The sequence below is a fragment of the Actinia tenebrosa genome, unplaced genomic scaffold (genome assembly GCF_029948245.1).
Source record: "Actinia tenebrosa isolate PJP-AT-01 unplaced genomic scaffold, QUT_ActTen_1.0 PGA_scaffold4__44_contigs__length_22323623, whole genome shotgun sequence".
Taxonomy (NCBI): Eukaryota; Metazoa; Cnidaria; class Anthozoa; order Actiniaria; family Actiniidae; genus Actinia; species Actinia tenebrosa.
Genome location: NW_028292581.1, coordinates 12,491,636 through 12,506,663, shown reverse-complemented (window position 1 = coordinate 12,506,663; position 15,028 = coordinate 12,491,636). Strand labels below are relative to the sequence as shown.

The window sequence follows — 15,028 nt, the reverse complement described above, 5'->3', positions numbered from 1 at the left end:
GTACAATACTCCCCTAACCAATCCATCACTCTTGTTCAATACTCCCCTACCCCACCCATCACTTCTCGTACAATACTCCTCTACCCCACCCATCACTTCTGGTACAATACTCTCTTACCCCACCCCTAGCTTGTGGTACAATACTCTCCTACCCCTCCCCTCTTCAGTATCGTTCATACCTGTGTTGTATACTTGTTCCTGTTTGTATTGGGTTGTTGTGGTTTGATTGTGTTGTTGTTGATGTGTTGATGGAAAAACTGTAAAAAAAACCCAGGAATACAATCGTTCGTCATCAGCACTAAAGCAATAAATCAATGCATGAAAATAATAAACCAAATATGCAGCTAATTAATGGTATTGTTCAATTCTAAGTTCTATTACTTTTTCTGAGTATACCACACTGCGCTAAAACGTCTTAACCTTCTCGGTTTTATTTCTATTTTCCTTTTCTTTCCTTTCCTTTCCTTTCCTTCCTTCCCTTTCCTTTTCTTTCCTTTCCTTTTCTTTCTAGCGGCATGCATGATATAAATCTTTCAATTCCAATTAATATTTCTTGTTCGCTATCTCTTCTTAGTAGCTATTTCAGTGCGCAACAAGCATCCTTATCGTAAATCCCTTCAAAGCTCCAGAAATTTACCTGCTTTCAACGTAATTTCTTTTAATATTTCACTAGCCTCCAGCAGTTTTCGTTGCTCTGCAAAGAAACAAGTACAGAATTGAATATTTTTTTTGCTATAATCAAACGTTACTTGTTGAAAAAGGGAATCTCAAAACGCGCGCAAATCAAGATGCCATTTGTACTGCTAGAATCACGAGCTGCCTGGAGTTTTACCTGTTTGAATAGAGCTGGTAAATGTTCCCTTTGCATTACCAAAGATAAAATATTCAATACAAAATTCTATTGCGTAATAAAATACAAATACACCGCTAAATATCAGGACTTCGATCATCGTAATGTTATCAGTTGTGCTACCAAACTAAAACTGAAGTCATTAGTCTAATGATTTGCTTGTGACGTAATATTTCGAACGCGCACGAAATGACGTCATGTTCGAATATGACTAAATATGGCTAATAGTACTGACGTCATCACAGGGAACCCAAGCATGGTTTTTCTGCGAATCAGATCACAGGTAGCCCAAGCTTGGTTTCTGTGGTGTCCTGTTATAAGGAAATGTATGTAGATTCATCAAAAATTTCAATAAAATCATTGAAACGTGAAACAAAGCCTCGAAATTTTACCCGATCATTGAGAAATAGCACTTCTTTCGCTCTGCGTGGTTATTTTTTGAATTTAGCCCGTTTTAAGATTTTTTTCCCCACCAGTAAGAAATAAGAGAAGACTCTTATTTCTTATTTCAAGCTTGGGCTACCTGTGCTCAGATACTATATACAGTAAGTGCATGTGATAAATCAAACTGCCGATATGTGATACGAAGACAGTTCTTGTGTGATGAGTTGTCAGCTGTCTATGAACATTATAATAAAAAATCTTCTCATTAATAATTCATGAGAAAAACTACCAATAAAGAACGTGACCTGGCGTTTATAAACCTGATACAGCACGGCCACTCAAAACTCAAAAACCCAACGGAAATCAAACGTCAACAACAACTGAAAGCACATACAACGCTTTTTCAATAACTTCTATTTGTTAAGCTTCCTTTGTTTTCAAACGTTGGCAAAAGATTGCTTTTTATTACCTACATAGTCCCTCAAAAATTTGCAGGTTATTCATTCAGTGGTTGTGAGCATTTTTTGTGCGCATCTTTGAGGAAGAAATCCAAGATTTCACTTGGTGGGTACCAAGTAACCCCACCCTCCCCTCCACTCTAAATCGGCTCCCTTATTGTGATATAAAATTCTGTGGAAAGAAAGCAGTAAAAGAAATTGAAAAGAAAAAAAAAAGATCTCTCGTCAAAAGAACGGTTTTCACTCAAATAAAATATACGATTTTTATTTGTTTTTAATTAGTTTGTTAGAACTATTTACAAATTGGGAGGTTAGTTGAGTCTTGTCGTAAATCCGCCGAATGTAATGCTGAGAGAACGATTGAGATTAAGATGAAGTGTTCTATCAGCATCCCACGTGTTTAGGCCGCAGTATCTAACATTCCCATGCAAGACTGATTCAATGAGTTGACGAGAACTGCTCGTATAATGCAACGCGAGTTTGATTATTAAAGCAGGAATATATGAAGTGGACATGGCATCCCATTTTAGATGTGTTCTACTGGGAGTAAGATCATTTTAGTTATACGCGGACGTATCTACCCAAGCGTTGCTCATAGACGAAGAAATAATAAGTGACACCCAATTCACAGTAAATGTACGTGGTTATGAAAATAATTCACGGATTGTATTACAATTTACAAAATAATCTGCATTCTTTAACCACATTCTCATACTGTTTTTCTTTTTTTTTCTCTCTCTCTCTCTTTTTTTGGGGGGGGGGGGGGGGGGGGGGGCTCTCTGTGACCAACGAGATTGACACGTGGTCTGAAGCGGAAAAGAGGAGGATGAGGTGAAAAACGTTGATAAGGTACGTGTCTGAACGTTAGGCATTAGTCGTGTTCTTTTCTTTCCACATTCTTGCCATCTGTAGCAGCTTGAAGTTGGGTAAGCTGTCTTGATCGTCAGGAAATATGTAGTCGTAGTATTCTTCCCATCCTGCGTCAGACTGAAGGAAAATAGGAGAGGAATCTTTATAAAAAATTGACAACAGACAAATCCCCAAGTATAGAAAAGTCACTATCAATACACGTCATTTTATTTCAGGTGTCATATGGAATTTTACCAGCTGAAAAGAGTGTTGTTGTGTTGTTCATACGACTCAGTAGGACGCTCACAATATAGACCCTTTTCAAGTTCCAAATTACCGCTGTGTTTCTTGATTACAGACTCATTTATACTCAGGCTTAGACTCGATTTTGTGAAGAATATCACGTTTTCCAGTCAAGGTCCGTCAAGTTTCAAAGTGTTCGTATTGTTGAAGTTGTGCATTCTTTACTTTACCGTTGGTGTTTGCGAGTAATTAGACGCTAATTCGTGGCTAAGCCTGAGTAAATAAGTCTGTAATCAAGAAACACTGCGGTAATTTGGAACCACTAGTCATTATGACTTGAAGATGGTCGAGATAATGTAAGGAAAACAACATATTTATGAATTTACCCCATCGTCGCTTTGAACCTTTCGTCTTTTCTTGACTCGTCGAGGCATCTTATTCTTGACGAGCTGTTTACTTGATTCATCATCACCTTCGTCCTGAAGAAATTAAAAATAACAGGAACCTGGTATTTAAAACTCATGTCTATAAGAGAGATCATAGAGTGGTCTACACACCCATCGCTACTCTAAACAGCAGCCAAGACCCGCATGGCGCTGCCAGGCCGTGACCGAAAACTACACATAGGCAGATCTCGGATTTTCGAATTCTGGGATCCCTATCGTAAACAGTGCACTTTAATTTTCGATCAAAAGAGACCCACGTCTACGTATTCTGTAAGCATGTAAAGTAGATTCAAACTAACATCACACTCTCAAGCCTCTCAGATAGACGCTAGGGCAACATTACCAAGCACCGCGCAGAAGCCCGTATTCTCTAAGCACGTACATTAAAGTAGATTCAAACAAACCTCAAAATCTTTCCAGGCCTCCAGCAGCATGACTCGTTCTTCTTTGTTACTCGTGTTCTTCAAATGCTTGTCTGCGCGTTGGAAGATATTTCTAGAATCAAATATACAATGTTCAGTAATCTTTCTAGTTGTCACTCGATGGACTTTTATATGACGTGACCCCATGTTTATAAAAACTTTCGCCCGTTTAAACTCATCCTGAAGATTCTGAAGCGCAAAGCACTTAAATCCCTAGTCTCCTCTGCCACCGTCATTAGTTTTGGTTCCAGATCCTCCCGGGAGGGATTGAATCCGAGGCCAAAAGGAGAAAAATCTATTGTTCCATACGACACATGGGTGCCAAGTGAAAACGAACCATAAATCCTAACCAACGTTCTCCCATTTCAGACCATGTTCCCACATTCCCTTAACTATCACTATTTTGATCAATAATAAAGCTTAATAAGATACACCAATACTAGAGTGAAGGCATTTAACCCGTGAAATAAAAATTATCAATCAACGTGTAATAGTCAAATAGATACAAAAGAAAACAATGGAATTAGGGTCTACTAAAGTGTATTAGTCTAATGCCTATTTCACGGGTTTAATGACTTCACTACTATATTCACCTGGCTTGTTCTCTTGATGCTTCTGCACCTGTAGATGATTCAAACTGTCCGTAACTAATCCATACCTGAAAAATATATTAGTCATTGTAATCAGAGAGATTGCCCCTTACATGTATCGCCAATCAGCTTATGGCTGATGTAAGTCAGGAAACGGCTAACTTACAGATTGCATTGGAATTTAGCCTGTAAGGTTTTGCGGAGGGAGGGGAAGAACCTGAAACCCTCGAATCAAGGAAGAAACTGTGCTCACATTTGATGATGTCGAGCCCAGAAATCAACCCCTGCGAGACCCCAGAGGTGAGAGGCGAGTCAATAGAGACATTTAGCACGACGTTCTTACTACAGCCCTGCAAACCTCAAACTACAGTTTGACGTCAGGCGTTTTCCGTCAAACGTTTGACATTTAGCAAGGCGTCTTAACGAAGTTGTTGCTGGAAGAGCCGCCATATTGAATTTTTCATTGATGCAGATAATTTCTCTGTGTTTGCAGGTATTTTTCTGGGCCTAAACCTTAGCAGATAGCGCTTAGCGGTAAAACTGATGCTAAAGGTCTCTATATCATTGGATTTGCTAACATGAAAGCTCGTTATGCTAAGTTTGGGAATCCAGTCAATGATATGACCATTTGTATCTCATCCAGGTGGACAGACAGACTAACCTTGACGTGGTTGGTTCGCTGTAGCAGTCGCTCGTAAAGGTCACGTACTCTATCGTATTCTTCTAGGTTGATCTCAAAGTCAATGTATGCCTTCCACAACACCTGTTGAAGAAAACGATGGTTAGTATTCTGAAGAACACATACAAACAATGTTCGAAAAGCCTTTATTTATAGTGATACGAATTTATTCATAAATTTTAAGAATAGACTAAGCCCTGGGGATCTTACATTTCTTTGTGAGAGCTTTCTTGATGGGCTTATAACCAGGGGTGCACATAACCAGAAGGAAAAAGAGTTTGTGATGAAGACTGGTAACACGGTTGTTTCTTTTTTTAACGTCACCATCTCGACATGCCAGACGGAGAAGCTTATAACCAGGGGTGCACATAACCAGAGGTATATTTTCGGGGGTAGGAGGGAGGGGGCTTATGACCGGAGGGTGCTTATAACCGGGATTTTGCGGTATTTATTCTCATTCCCGCTTGTTTCTTCTATTTATTGAAAGATTATATTTTGCACAATTTAGATACGAACCTCGGGCATGTCAAGTAGTGGTTGAGAAACTGCTAGTTCAAAGATCGCTCTACATCGATCAGCATCTCCTAAAATAGCTTCCAGCTCTGCAAACTGGAAATAAAAGAATAGAATGAGATGGGATGGGATAGGATTAGAGGAAATACAGTAATACCGGTATTTGAACAAGCAACATGGGCTAATCTAGGATTTTGTGAAACGGAGTTTCGAAAATTAAAAAGACCTTTTTGGCTTGGGCGTAATGTTTTCCTAAGTACAGACCATATGCCATCCCTAGAGTATTATTTCTTTCTTTAACGGGTGAACATGAGATGACACATGAATATGGATACAACTCAAACAAAGAATCTCATTCTCAAGAACATGACACGTGTTCTGAAATGGGAAAAAATTACGTCCAATCTAAAAAGGTCTATTTGAAGCTAGAATGGAGATGTGTGTGCATGGGCACCCTATGACCACCCCCTAAATCAATTATCGAGCATCAAGCCCTATTTAATAGACAAGTTAATAGGATGATAATACCAACCTTAACCCAAGTGGTACAATTAGCAGGGGAAAACTCCAGGAATTTCTCATACAGCTTTCTACAGCGGTCAAATTCTCTTAGCTGAAACAACAACAACAAAAATAAAATAAAATAAAAAATCAGGGAAAGTCTACATATTTAGCAATGAATTTTGCAGTATCTTCATAGAATCTATTGCAAGTACACTGTATAATGTGTATGGTTTTGTGTAGGGGATTAAGGATAGCATAGTGGTAATACACTTGCCTCACCTCTGGGGGGGTTGGGTTTGATTCCTGTACTCAGCACCACATGTGAGTAGAGCTTGTAACAGTTTCTCCCTTGATTCTGTAAATTAGCTGTATTCTGATTTCGTTCAGGTTATCAATGCAATTTGAAGCATGCATGAACAGTTTAATTTACAACTTTATTCTTAATTTAAATCTTTTTTTTTTGAATCTTAATCTTACTTGAAGTTCTAGACCAATGTATTCACGAAATAACTTGTCTTTTGGACATTTACCAATAGCAGTTCCCTAAAGAACAAAAAGAAAACATCAAGTATACGACAACATCAACATTAGTAAGAACTTCTTGTCAGATCATTCATTGACTCATTGACTGATTCATTCATTCATTGATACATTCATTCATTCGTTGATAGATTCATTCACTCATTCATTCATTCATTCACTCATTCATTCATACATTGATTGATTGATTGATTGATAGATTCCTTCACTCATTTATTGATTTATTGAATGATTCATTGATTCGTTCTGATTTATTAAATTCATTGATTTATTCATTGATTGATTAATTGACTGATTGATTGATGGAATGTTTGATTGATTGATTATGCTCACCAAGGCCTGTCTTGCTGCCTTCAAGTTTTTCTGTCTGATTTCAAACTGTGCATAGAGCAGCCACATCTTGGCAAACGTAAACTGCAAGAACAAACAGAGAACATTTCAGGGAAAATTAGCAAAAAATAACTTTACAATAATTAATGAATAAAACCAAGAGAGCTTTATACCTTTTTGTGTGGGATGAGATCCAGACAAGCTTGATAAACTTGTCTTGTACGATCCACGTCCTGGTTATAGAATAAAGAAAATGAATGCATAAATGAATGGATGGATTTGATTGATGGATAAATAAGTGCAATGGATAGGTGCATGTATGCATGGATTGTAAGGAATGGATGAACAGATGTTGACAGATTACTGACAGAATGGGCTTTGAAGAAATTGGTAAATTTTTCAGCTTTTTTATGTTCCCTCCCCCCCCTAAAAAAATTCTCTAAAAATAATTGCCTTGGACTCACTTACTCACACTTACATATGTTATAGTAGACTGCTTCATTAAAGCAGATTTCTTAGGTGATATCAAAAGCTTAATAATGGGAATAAAGTGATTACACAGAATAACTCTTCCTTCACTAAATTCCACACAGAATCATGGAAAGAAGAAAACTAGTCAACTGAAGAAGAAAACCCCAAAGTAGAACTCTAGCCAACAAACAACTCTACTCACACGTTATTCAGAATCTGGTAATCAAATCTGGGTTTCACTGGTGAGAGGCAAGTACCCTCACCTCTAGACCACCCAAACGTCTTTCATTGTGCAGTGTGTTTGCTATGTCACTTATACAATGTCTTACCTGGGCTATGAGTTCTTCATAGAGACAATAATTTATCCACAGATAGATATAACGACGCCACAACCTTTTCTCCTATACATCATCAAAAACAGATCATTAGATGAACTGAATTTCCCTTGTAAATGATACCACAAACAAGCCATGATAACTGTCCTCAAAAACTAGTAATAAAAGCTCTTAAGTCAAAAATACAGGTTTAATTAAACTCCCAAGCTCCTCTAAGTTAAGAAATTGAGGAGGTATGGAACTGCCATTTTCTGTGGCCAACCAAAGCACACGCAGATGTAAGCTGTCATTTGTACTATAGACATACCAATCCAAGGTACCAACTAGAAGTAATGTATATACATATTGAGAAAAATACTGTGCAAAGCGGATTGAACCCTGAAGTCCCAGAGGTGAGAAGTGAAAACTCAAAACATGTAAAAAATGTGTACTTACAGGAGCAGGGGGAACATTAGCGATAGCCCTTTCATAGATATCACGTACAGCCTCAACTTCCTCTTCATTCTCCATCAAGCGAAGATAATCAAACCAGGCATCATAATTTGTTGGATTGATCTTGACTTCCTATTTAACAATAATTATCCATTGAATCCATTCATTTACACTTTGTTTCACCTACTATGTACTTATTGACTGAGTGGGAGGGCCGTAAGGGAAAATATTTGGCTCGAGGTGATGCCGTACGGACCGAGTGCAGTGAGGTCCGTACAAATGACCGAGAGCCAAATATTTTCCCATACAGCCTGACCTAACTCAGTCAATAAGCATTTTATCATATGACCCTCATGAAAAGAAAAATAATTTTAAAAAAAGAAAGCGCGCGGGTTCGAGTACAGATTCGTACGGCCCTGCTCGCTCAAAGCGGTAAGGCCCTGCTCATGCCATTTTCCCGAAGGATTTTCTAAGAGTGCGCGCACAGGCAGATACAGGTCATATGGTAATGAAGGTTATTCACTCACCAAATACAGTAAGTATTTATTGTTTGTATATTCATAAGATTTTATTCTCCCAGATATTCAAAAAAGGTGAAAAGACTTATCCACACAATTCAACAAAGTCCTTGGTGTCAGCCCTACGGGCCACGCAGGCATAAAGGATGATGATGATGACATTTCAACAACCTAACACTTTCTGTAGGGGCTAGATTCCACACTACAGCAATGTTATTAATCATTTAAAATTAACTGAGTGTTGATCTTTCAAACCTACTGTATTAGTAAGGTACAACATATCAAACAAACTCAACCCAATTTGAAGTAACTCACAATTCTTTAAAACTAGTCAGTGGTTGTAGGTGATTACTCTCTACCCTTGCTAATCATTCTTAATGTTTTTTTAACAACTTTATCAGGAAACTAATATTACAATGTGTTGAATGGAAAAAACTAATAGTTACCCAGAAAGGAAAGTCACAAACGGGACATGAGACCCATGCGAGGTGACCAATGTTAAAATAAAGATTAATGTGAATATTTTAAAACTTTGATAAGATTACCTCTTCATATTGGAACTTCCTTTTGCTGACGATAACATTTTCTATTCCTCCCTTATCACCATATTTTTTTTCATGCTGTGTGTAGTTTTTGTAGAGTTCCTGAAAAAAAAACCCAGCAATAATGTAAAGCTATAAATTAATTTAGACCAGGATCATGAGTCATAGTTTAGGTGTGATCAATACCCAGGAGTCAGGTGTAGAATAGAGTAATTAAGCCCTAGCTAAACGAGGGAACATATTTCCAGAAAAATTACATTTTTCAAGTCATTTTCAAAGGTGGCTAAACTGCCAGAAAACATTGGGAAAAAAGTGTAACATCATTTCCAAGCAGCTCAAAACCACTAAAGGCTTCTGCCATGCTAAAGAAAAATATTTTTCTTCTTGGAAGCAAAATTTGTCGGGCGTATCAATTTTTCACGCTAAACTGAGAAACATTGATGAAGCATGTTCTCGAGAATAAACATGTTTCCTCCATCAGCAAAAGCTTAATTATGAAACAATTTTAATAATATATCAGCCATAAGCAACAATACCTGACACTGTTCTTTTGGTAGATGATCCAGTGCATACTTGTATATTACTCTAACTCTGTCATGCTAAACAACAATCAAACCGGAACATTCATTAGATTATCATGTGGAGCCAAAAAAATAAGAACTCAAAATAAGTACCCAAGATGAATACGCAAAATAAGTACCCAAAATGAGTACCCAAAATGAGTACCCAAAATGAGTACCCAAAATGAGTACCAAAATGAGTACCAAAATGAGTACCAAAATGAGTACCAAAATGAGTACCAAAATGAGTACTCAAAACAAGTACCCAAAATGAGTACCAAAAATAAGTACCCACCATAAGTACCCAAAAAAACTTACATCACAAAACTGGTGGATACTGTGTTTTATAAATGATCACTGTCAGAAAGACAACTGACAAGAGCCCTGGTTAATAGGAATATTGGTACAGTAGAATATAGCCTATCCTCTTTATCCTGACAGCCTTCTTTTTTAGCATCTTACCTCTTTACAGTTTTCTTCAAATTTTCCAAAGGCAAGAAAAAGTTTTTCTTCAATGTATTCCTCACCATAGAATTCAACAGCCCTTTCAAAGACCTGCCGTGCTTTAGCTGGAACAAAAAGTAACAAAAAAAGCGCTATTGCAAAAAAAACTTTATATTTAATAATAACATTCAGGAAAAAATAGTCTTGCATTAGTATTAATTAATAATATAGCCCTTCTATTGTATGTCACAGGGATCAGACCTGTGAACCAGACATCTAACTCTTATTTTGCTGCATCTTTACTCACTATTTTACAATGAGCATTAGTAGATTGTGTGTTCAGCTGTATCATACAGTAACAGTAAAAAAGTAGCTTACATTATACATGTTCTTAATAAATATTTAGAAGAACCATTTATCGTGTCGCATCCTCCCAGAAACAAGAAGAAATTGAAGTTACATGTACATGTATTCAAGTCAAATTCCTCAAGTACATTGATACATCTGTAAAGGAAGTGTTCCTTGCAACTTGACATGCAATTTTGTAGCACAATAAGAAGTGTAAGTAGCTGTTACAACAACAGGGTAAGGCAATCAATCCAGTTCTACTGTGGCTATACTCACTTAAATCCCCCTGTCTTTCCTCAAACTTTGCAAACTTGATCCAGTTTTTAACCTCTGGGTGCACAAGTACAAATCTCTCATATATTTCCCTAGCTCTGTCCACCTCTTTGTAACGTAACTCCATGTTGATGTAAGAGTGCCATGCCTGTTCTTCTGGCTCCCATTCCATCCATCGCTCAAATACCTGCCTTGCACCTGTCACATTTCCGAGCATTTCTTCCATGTAAGTATACTTGTACCTAAAGCAAAACAAATGTGTTTTTAAAAGGCTAAACGAATTAGGGGTGTTTAATATTATTTTTTCACATGCATTACAGCTCACGGGGATGCTAAGTTGTCCATGTGTGATTTCCCTGGCAATGCCACACAGTGACTACACTCAAGTGCATGTACTGTAGTGCCTATTGCAACTCAACAATGAGTGCGTGCCTTTACTTATCGTTATGCAGTCTCGCTTGTTTTTAGTTAGAAAGCTGATATATGTTTTACAGCTGATTGAAAGTTTTCAAAGACGTGAAAGTCCTTTTTTGTGGCAAATTGACAAATTACCAAATTGCAATGTTGGCCTCTGAATAGTTAAGTTCCTACACTTCATGTTTGTCCAGTGTATGGATGTAGAACTTTGTGCAACTAATAAATATGTTTATCATTACCAGAACTGATTAACTCTTGGGAGAATTGAGACAGCCCTGTCCCAGATATTTCTTGCATGGTTGATTTGCCGATGTCTGAAAAAGAAACAAGACATAAAAATTATGCTGTATCATAAATACTGTAATGATTTTCTCTCTTAATATGCTAAGTTTTTATCGTATGTGCAGTATGATGTATATTGTAACATACAGTAGAAATAGCTTTCCACTTCTGTTACTTCTGTTATTTCATGACAAGTAGCAAGATTATTGAAATCTGGTCTACAAAGCCGCTAGCATGACATCAATATAATACAGAAATAATAATAGTATTATTGTGTAACACATTGACAAGTAAAATAACTAGGTTATCTCTAGTGTAATATAATTTATGCTGCTCTTGTGACTATAGATTGTAAAGCTGTTATTGTTTTTTGGTATTGTGATGTTAGCTGTACTGTATAAATGATATTACACCAAAGAGGCCAAAGAACTCACCTCATTTCCATTTCAGCATATTTCAGCCAGGTTGTAATATTTCTGTGATCAACATCCAGACCTCTCTCATACACAGACCTGGCCCTGTAGGTGTGACAAAATTACATGTGCAAAATGCTTACATGTATTACAACACCATGAATGGAGTTGGTAACCTTAAATACAAGTAACTTTTATGTTTAAGAAGTGTGATTTGGCAATGTCCATTGTTTCCTTCCTTTTGATTCAATGGTTGTGATCAGAATTGCAGTACCATACACTTTTAGCTACTGAATTACATAACCTTGGTAAAAAACACCATTGTTTCTCTCTTTTTCTTTTTTTTTTTTCTTCACAGGACAAGGAATTCAGGGCTTATTACAATGAACAATAACAGCCAGTCAACAGACAATGTCTGGTCAAATTATTGGAACTTGTCTGCAGTCTCTTGATTATACTGATTAGCCACAGGTTAGTCAGTCTGATGTGGCCAGTCATTATGTACATCCATTGTGTATCTCACTTTACTTCGCATGTGCAGAGAGAGAGACAAGTGAGACAAAACAAGATGGCTAGATAACTTTTACTAGACCACGAGGGCTAGCAAGCTTGATATCTTAACAATTAAAAAAAACGTCCTTTTTTCACGAGAGTAGCACTTAATAGTCAGTGGCTAACAAACCTGTGGCCCTCATTTCGTGATCGAATTGGAATTTAGGAGTTGATTTTAGCAGAGGGAGGAAAACCGGAGAACCTGGAAAACCCTGGAAGCACAGGAGAGAACCAACAAACAACTCTACTCATATACAACCCCAAGCCCAGCTGGACTCGAACTCGGGTTGCATTGATGAGAGGCAAGCGCTCACACCACTACACCACCCGTGCTTCATAATAACACAGTGAGCCCGATACTGACACATTGAGCAGTTTGGTTAGAGGAGGATAGGTACAGGTACAATAATACAAAAATTATAGCCTACGAATTAAAGAATTAGAGATGATGGAGCCAAAATGGCACATACAGGTGTAGGGCCTTCACAGAGCTCTTATTGTATTATCATCCTTCACCTTATTTCACTCGTAAATACCTATTAATGACATATTTCATTGTTTCATACCTTTCAATTTCTCTCTGACTTTCTTCCCATTGGGCATATTTAAGCCAGTTGGAAACTGAAGATCTGTTTTTACGAATGGTATCCTCAAACTCCTAATTAAAAGAATAACAGTCCAGAACAAACACAATAATGAGATTTTTTCATGTCTGCTTAGACACATTAGTACAAAAATATTGACATGTATTGAGGGTAAGGTATGGGAACTAAAACTCTCCAACACAGGGGTTTCATATCAAAATATAAGGCAGAATAATGCAATATTTTTGCATGAAAAAGATTTCATTACCCAAAGGATTAAATTTCTACTATTTTGCTCTGCAACATGCCTTCCATAAAATCCCTCTAATAACTATACAACACACTGTACATGATTTGGAACTGATACATGTAAAAACAGCTGTTGATATAGGGCTTAAAACAATGGCTGGTAAGTCGCTGGTCGCAATGATTGGCCAAATTAGTTTAGCTCAGTCATATACCTTGTTGCAGGCTTATGTTACTGGTCAAAATGAAGGGCACGGCAAAAATTTGACCGGACAAGTCCCAGTGCTGGGTGGACATGTCCGGCTGTTATTTTAAGCCCTGTGATAGTGTCAAATTGACCTCTCTATGTCACTAGAACAGAGATCAATTATGACCTTTTGAGAACATCATGGAATATTTCATAATAAAGTAAGATAAGTGATAAAAAATAGTTCAAGTATAATATACACAGTAACAGTAATTTTAAGACGCAAACCTTTCTTTTTCGTAGTTTGTACTCTGCAAGCTCATCAGGATCTGAGATTTTCTGTTTTGGTGGCTGTAAGAAAGATGAAACTAAAATTACAAATCACCACTTTCTTTCATGTCTTCTGAGGGTTACCTACAGTACACATGCAGTATGTCTGTGCCTTTATCATCATAGGACCTGGCGTAATCAATAGAACAAAACTGAATGTTCAATTCCATCTAATCCAATCAAATGATTGGGTTTGATTGCATTTGGAGATGGAATGTAATCAAATTGACAAAAAAAATGGAGCCAATTGAAACGATCAACTCCACATTTTTTTAGCATTTGATTTTGTTTGATTGCTGAATGCAATTGAATTCAAACATGTAATTGCGTTTGATTGAATTCCATTTCCATATCATTCGATTGATTATGCCTAGATAGGGGAAGCAAATAAATGTTATAAATACAGTATGTGGAATCTTTCCTTACCGGAGCTACAATCTCAAGCTGTCTCTCCTTTGCTTCTCTCAGAAGCTGTTCTGCTGTGATTTGAACAGGAGCTGGGGCTTTGTTCTTCACCTGAAATTGCAAAGTCAGATATACCATTAAAATATCTCTAAGATGTGCTTCAGAAAAGGGGAGCTTAATCTCCTCTTAATAACAACTCATCCCTAATTATAACTAGCTAATAGAAACTCTTTATTTTATAGATGAATATAACATCAAAATGTGAGTCAATGATATTTACTGCCCAGAGACATGTTATTACCCAACACAGGTAACCCACCTTAATTGCCAAAAGTGGTGTTCCTTTTTTATCACATAAACGTAATCCTTTCAATTAATCTTTCTAGTATAGCATCTACTGCTTAGGAATAATTATAAAAGTCTATTCTACCAAGTATCAGCTCATGATGTGTGTCATAATTTTCAAAGAGTCTGAGTCTGAGAAAAACATGGCCCACTCTTTCTTTCCCAAGAAAAATACTGGTATTTCTTCAAAAATGGAATTAGTTTGTTGTAGCATTAGCTCCATTCCTTTATCAAGAAGAGAGTAACTAGTTTAAATTTACTTCAAAGTAAATGCACTGTACGTAAAATCTACGTTAGACATGACTTTAGAACAACTTCGCACGTGTGACACAAGAGTTGACGTTAAAAAAACACACAAAATAACTACATTATTGAGGTTAAATTCAATCCTAGCACACAAACCTTAGCTACTTTAGGAACTCTTTTTCCCGCTCCTGACTCCGAAGAAGCCATTTTCTCGTATTTTCGTCAAGAATAGAACGAAAAACTCAGAGATTGTAAAATAAAATTTTGAAGTTGGAGAGAGTTTACGAGAG

The 15,028-nt window shown here is 37.0% G+C and overlaps 1 protein-coding gene across 1 annotated transcript; it reads right to left on the bottom strand.

Annotated features, from left to right (window-relative positions):
- Nucleotides 1-2,463: 2,463 nt before the first annotated feature.
- Nucleotides 2,464-15,024, bottom strand: LOC116302565 (crooked neck-like protein 1). Its single transcript, XM_031711901.1, has 22 exons — nt 14,895-15,024; nt 14,169-14,258; nt 13,701-13,763; nt 12,962-13,053; nt 11,865-11,948; nt 11,388-11,462; nt 10,735-10,973; nt 10,129-10,235; nt 9,643-9,705; nt 9,110-9,208; nt 8,050-8,178; nt 7,609-7,680; nt 6,982-7,041; nt 6,812-6,892; nt 6,416-6,481; nt 5,967-6,047; nt 5,438-5,530; nt 4,904-5,005; nt 4,246-4,310; nt 3,635-3,725; nt 3,171-3,263; nt 2,464-2,679 (listed from the first exon to the last, which is right to left on the bottom strand). Exons 1-22 carry the CDS (start codon nt 14,943-14,945, stop codon nt 2,557-2,559), a joined length of 2,019 nt encoding a protein of 672 aa, XP_031567761.1. The 5' UTR covers nt 14,946-15,024; the 3' UTR covers nt 2,464-2,556.
- Between the last annotated feature and the right edge of the window lie 4 nt (nt 15,025-15,028).